Source organism: Pygoscelis adeliae, unplaced genomic scaffold (genome assembly GCF_000699105.1).
Source record: "Pygoscelis adeliae isolate BGI_AS28 unplaced genomic scaffold, ASM69910v1 Scaffold114, whole genome shotgun sequence".
NCBI classification, from domain to species: Eukaryota; Metazoa; Chordata; class Aves; order Sphenisciformes; family Spheniscidae; genus Pygoscelis; species Pygoscelis adeliae.
The window spans coordinates 2,680,223-2,686,069 of record NW_008824587.1 but is presented as its reverse complement, the minus strand read 5'-3'; the positions used below and the strand labels follow the sequence as shown (position 1 = coordinate 2,686,069).

General features: G+C 48.7%; 2 protein-coding genes across 2 annotated transcripts in view; both read right to left on the bottom strand.

The window, feature by feature from the left end:
• The window catches only part of SURF6 (surfeit 6), a 3,959-nt gene extending 3,165 nt beyond the window's left edge, over positions 1 to 794 (bottom strand). Inside the window, exons 1-2 of the mRNA XM_009322163.1 lie at positions 772 to 794; positions 24 to 129 (exon numbers count right to left, since the gene is read on the bottom strand). Coding sequence (XP_009320438.1) covers positions 24 to 129; positions 772 to 794 — 129 coding nt within the window. The remainder of the gene's footprint in view (positions 1 to 23; positions 130 to 771) is intronic.
• MED22 (mediator complex subunit 22) overlaps positions 574 to 5,847 on the bottom strand; it is a 7,776-nt gene continuing 2,502 nt past the window's right edge. The window contains exon 4 of the mRNA XM_009322162.1: positions 574 to 1,663. Within this exon, the coding sequence (XP_009320437.1) occupies positions 1,465 to 1,663 (199 nt within the window). The 3' untranslated portion in view covers positions 574 to 1,464. The remainder of the gene's footprint in view (positions 1,664 to 5,847) is intronic.

Sequence of the window (5,847 nt, the reverse complement as noted above, 5' to 3'; positions counted from 1 at the left end):
GGTTCAGCCGGTAGCGGCCGAACTTGGGCCTGCACGGGGTGCCAGGCTCCCGGAGCGGCGCTCCGACAGGTGCAATGGTACCGGTGGTTTCTGGGGCAGGGGTAGGACTGCACCCCTACACGGCAACAGCTGCAAGGAGTGGGGGTTTCTTCGAACCCGGGGGGGGACACACACACGTTCATCCCAGGGCGCGCTCATGCTTCGTGCTGCCGTATTTTCACAAAGCCTCGTGGCTGAAAACACACGCTTTAAGAATTGTACGGAAGAGTTAGTTTTATTAAACCACTGAATTACAAAAATAAACAGAATGGAGGAAAAATAAAACAAAAAAAACTATACCGAAACTCGCACCCTAAGAAACGAGAGGTTGCAGCAGGCCGCGGGGGAAGCGCGGCTGGGCCGCTCGTTGGAACGCACCCCCGGCTCTGCGGTGCCCACCGCGCCCAGCTGCCCCGACCACCCACAACACCAACCCCACCCCCCTTCCAGCTGCGCGGTTCGAGCCAACGCGGAACAACCGCAAGGAGAAAGGGCAGAAGACGCGCCGAGCCGCTGAGCAGCTACAAAGCTGCTTTGGAAGGAAACTGCGAGAGTGACCGAGCCTCCCTCTCCGCTCCATGCACCCCAGCCATCTCAAGAGTTTTTTATTAGGTGAAACTGTTAGGCGACATAAACGCTGGCTTCACGTTAGCTCAGGCTACGTTAATAGAAAGTTGCTGTCTAAACGCCGAAAAAGGAATCGGACTAACTAAAGCCTGTCGCTGCTTCTACCTGCGGCCTTGAGCAAGCGGCATCGTCAATACCTCAGCCCAGTTCCTCGGTTTGCCCTTTTCCTCTTCAAAAGGGAGCGTTCTGCTCGTCCATGAAGGTCTCCCGAGAGCCTCCTCCCAAACGATGGCGAGCAAGAAGTTCAAGTTTGTGAAGCACTCCCACAGTGAAGACCACCGTGTAAAAAAATACTACAAGATTCTTACCCTAGTCAAGCAGGATGGAGGTTGTCAGGCGCCATCCTGAGAGAGCTTTAAAGCAGCCAGAACATCAGTAACCTTGGGAAGCAGGGTGAAAACCCCACAACACTCACTGCCCCCACATTCGGCTCAAGTTTATCCCAAAGAAATTCAACTCCCAACACTCCAGCGTGTGCTTACCGAGATTCACACAGAAACAAACTCGATTTCTAATGAACTCTACATGCAACTGCCATGTAAAAGCAGACTAACTCTAACTTGCTAGAACAATCAACTTTGTATTTAACGTATCCCCGTCTCTTAAGGGAGAGGCACCCTCGTGGTGATGTCCCAGGGGTGGAGAAAGCACTGCGGCTATCCAGCGAGCAGAAACCTGCAAGTACAGCTCCAGCGCGCTCTCCCGACAGCGGGAGACGCTTGCTCAGTACAGCAGGTGGAAGACTTCCAGTACCCCAGTGCCGCCAGGAGGAACACGTTCAGCAGCAGAGGGTCCTCTTCAGGAGTGCTCCGGGGGGCCCGCCCCGTGCCCGTTCACGTGAGGGTGCGATGGGGTTGAGCTCTGGGAGGTAGTAACGCTCTGCTCTGCTGTGGCAGCTGTCAGAGGCATGGAGAGGCTTTCGGGGGACAGCGTGGCAAAGTCTTGTCTCCAGTAGGCTTCGCACAGTGGAAGATCATTGCTGTCACACAGACTGTAGCTTTCCAGAACAAGCAACCCCAGTAAGGAGAGAGAGCAGGTGCAGTAAGAGAGGAGGGGAGGGAGGGAAGGGGTGGGGGGAGCAAGACAGAAGCAAAGCATTAAGAAAATGGCAAAAAAAACCGTTCGTGGATGTAAGGTCTGTGTTCACAAATTCATCACAAGTCTTGTGACGCTGGCCTTCCCTAAGCCACCCCGTAAGGGCTGGTCTTGAACCTCACGGGCCTGGTGAGGATCAGGGGAATTTCAGAGACAGAACTGTTGCTACAAACTGAAACGGAGGCTCAATTCTAACCCAGACACCCCAAGTCCCTGAAAAGATCTGGGCTGACATCCTGGCACCCCAAATATGGGAGTTCTGCTACTGGTTTGAGTGAGACGAGGACCTCATCCGTAATTACTTTACTTTGAATTAGATCACAACCTATGTGAGGAAAAAAAATCCTGCTCTACATTTAAGTTCAGCAAAAAAGCTAGCACGGTTGTTTTAGGGCCTGTCCCTGTCATGGTAAAGAAGAAACCTATTTGCACCCTCGCCCTTTCAAAAAAAGTGCTCCACAGAAGGTCTGGGTCTTCTGTTGAAGCTCCCCAGCCTGATTACAAAGTACTGCCGGCTCCTACCATTTTCAGCAGAACCTGAGCTAACAGTTCTTCGAAAAGCAGCTTGCTGGATTTGACCGCTGTAGACTATAGAGCTGGACGAACCAGCAGTGTGGGAAAGTAACGTTTTTAAACAACTGGCTAATTTTTGCCTGTGCTCTGAGGAAAACACAATGTGCAAGGGCCGAAACTAAAAAGAAAAATGATGGAAGAAACTGGAACAACACCAAAACAAATTCCAAAGAGAGGAAGGAGCTGCACACACAAGAGACACCCAAGACAAAGTGAGTGCTGGAGCGGAAAGCAGCTTGTGTTCAGAGTAAAACAAACCCAATGGGTCAAGTGATTTTGTTGTTGCAGCTTTATTTACATTTTTAATGTATGGACTTGAATAGATGCTTAGGGAAATATTTTAAGTGTAGAAATATGAGACACTTCAAATTGCACAAACATGAAACATGTTGAGATCTAACCCCACACTCAAGAGAGCTCCTGTGATCTCAGAGGAGAGAGCAATGGAACGTAAATGCAAGTTTGGGGTTTAGGATGAGAGAAGGCAAGCCGGGCTCGGAGTTACCGCTTTGGGGAACAAGCACACAAAGCACTAGCTGCAAGCATCTACTTCTGAGCTCTTTTCTGGCAGCATCACCCAGCTGGTTTTTGCAGTAGAAGTGAGAAGGCAGTGGATACGGGTTCTATATCTACCTGGGGCTTTTGTAAAAATCCATTGGAAGATCACCCTTCCCTACGCTCCCCAGCACACGGTGAAGCTGGGTTCAATTAGCAAAGACCTTCGGGACTGAACCAGAACAACGACTCCTTTCCTGTCAGTCTTAGACCTCGGGCCACGGTTTCCCAGGAGAACCTGGCCACAGCATCCACCACATCTTGGCAGGGGAGTTACCAACAAAATTTTAGCTGCATCAGAAGCGTAACTGCTTCTCCTGCTGCCCCAGTTAGAACAGTTCCAGAAGTCTTAAGCTTCGCCCCTCACATAACACTCCTCAAAAGTCAGGGTGAATGAGCAGCTACTGCACAGCCCGCAACAGCGCTGGCCAGCCTGCTACTCCGTCCTTTGACTGAGGGTTTCTCAGTGTGTGGAAGGGACTTCACTACTCCCCTCGAGGCACGCAGCCAGGTCTGCATGCAGAGGAACAGCTCTAGGAAACTACTTGAACACGGGGACTGAAAGCAAAGATTCCTTCAGAACAATCACTCGGCTTTAGTTTCAAGGACCTGCTTTTCAGGTCTCCTCATCAAAACCCCGTGATACACATAAAAGGCCTAGCAATGAAACCCGACCCTACACCCGAGGCGCGTCCTATTAGTTACTCACCCCGGGCAAGGGGCTGCCTCCTAAGCCCCTTTAGCACAACGGCAGTGACAACCGCTGGGCAGAAGCTCCCTTCCACAGGCTTTTCACAGCAGTTGGGAGCAGTGCACAGGGACCAAATGAGCTACACAGCACGTGGCAGCCCTCAGCTTTGCGGCACCCGGAGGTGTGCTGCTGCAGGGAGCTCACTTTTCTACGGTCTTCCCTGGAGGGACGACCTAAAATAAACTAACCAGTGACCTTCAGGGAAACGGGAGCATGGGGGAGCAGTTTGGCAGGATGGCTGTATGGAACCCATGTCCTGGCCTCACGGGACTGCACACCTCTTTATAAATCCTGTGGGATCAAGACCCACGAGTAAGTAACAGATGGTGCAGAGGGGCAACCCCAGCTGGGCTCACAGGACAGCACAGAATGCCCGTTTGTGGGCAAACCAGCTATTGCTTTTCCAGCCGTTTAAACGTGGTTATCACTCTACGGCTATGTGACACAACAGAAACCATTTTTCCCACATTAGACAAGAAGGTTTCATTAAAAATATCTTAGTACTCCAATTATAAAAGGACTTTGAATAAATCATTGTTTCTGTATTTACACACACACACAATTTCTTTGGTGCAGAAAAAGACAGGAAAGAGCACAGGAAGGGAATAAGTGCTAAAAGCAAACGACTAAGTGCTACATGATATGAGGCTTCAGCGGAGGGATCGTGAACTCTGTGGAGTTCCCAAGTTTCCTCACCTCGTGACCACTCTTATAAGAAAGAGCACGAAGGCAAATCCATTTGGTGTATGCCAACATCTGTGCTTAGATGTTAGTTCTGTTACGAAGGGTTGCCTTACACGGCATCTGGTGCCAGGCAGGTGAACAGACCATGCCAGCATGGTCAGAACCATTTAATCCAGAAGTTAAAGCTACTGACACACAGCGGTGGCAGCCCGGTGACAGCGTGAGAAAAGCACGTCTGGCAGACGTGAGGCACTATCATCCCACACCGCATCGCTTTGGATACAGCTCACGGCTACGCTGTACGCAGCCTACGTAGCGGATGCACCCCTGACCTACTGGGGCCTGGACTGGTGCTTGGGTCTGCGACCATCACTCTTCATTTCTGAGATAATTCTAGGATCCCTTGCCACCCCCCAAAAAACTGAGTAAAGTTTGAAAAACACCTCTAAACTGTTACCTCTAGTTTTCCTCCAGTGTCGCAGCCGTTCCTAAGCTATGTCATATCAATATCCTTTTACTCTTAAAATACGTATATTACCCATAAATAATGGCCTAACTTCCAAAGATAGTGAGCAATTAGGGTTTCAAGTTGACTTAGCTGGGGTTATAGGCATTCAGCATTTTTAGAAAGAAGGGAAAGGCAAAAATAGAAAACCTGGTCATTAAAATTCTAAATAAGATTTCCAAAAGTTAAGTTTTTGTTTAGAAATCATAGCATTATTGCACTGACTTCACTTATCTTGGACAGTGCAACCAAAATAATCAGGTTCTCATTTGTTTTCTCCTGCTTTCATTTACTGCATCATCAACTAGAAGTGCTGGAGTGCATGACAGAAAATAAAATAAAAAAATAAAGTGTCTGAATTCTCTAAAGCCTGTTTCCTAAGAGTATTTTTAAAATATTAAAAATACCACAAACAAATCAGTACTAAGTCTTTCATAGAAAATCCTATCCTAATACTTCATAATTCAATGAAACTGAGCATGTCTTTTTTGCTCATTGCAAACGTTCACCCCAACAGGATTCCAGGCAGCCGGGGGCAGTGGACTACGAGGAAAAAGGCACTCTGTGTAACTGGGTCACTTGTGAAAGAACTCACCACAAAGACGTGGTGATCTCATCTAACGTGAGGACCCAGCTCAGCAAGCTAGTCTCTCTAGGGAGAGAGACAGAGGCTCCTCCAGAGGGATACTCAGACAGAAGCCTATACCCCCAAGGAAATTCATCTCCTTTTACAATGATTACAAAAGAAGCCTAAGCAAATTATCTGTCAAATCTAGCCAACTAAAGCAGGCACCTAGAGTGGGATGCTGTGAATACCTCCTTCACCATGACATTTATACCCTGTAGGATATCTACAGGAAAAAGGCAGTTGCTTTAGTTGCAGAAAAAGAGTTTGACCTAATTAAAACTGTGGGAGCCTGGCTAGCTGACCGGGGACATGTAAACATCGAAATGTTAAGTCAGCAGGAACTTAATAATTATCGCACACAGCTGGTGTAATAGCCAATGAAAGACAAGA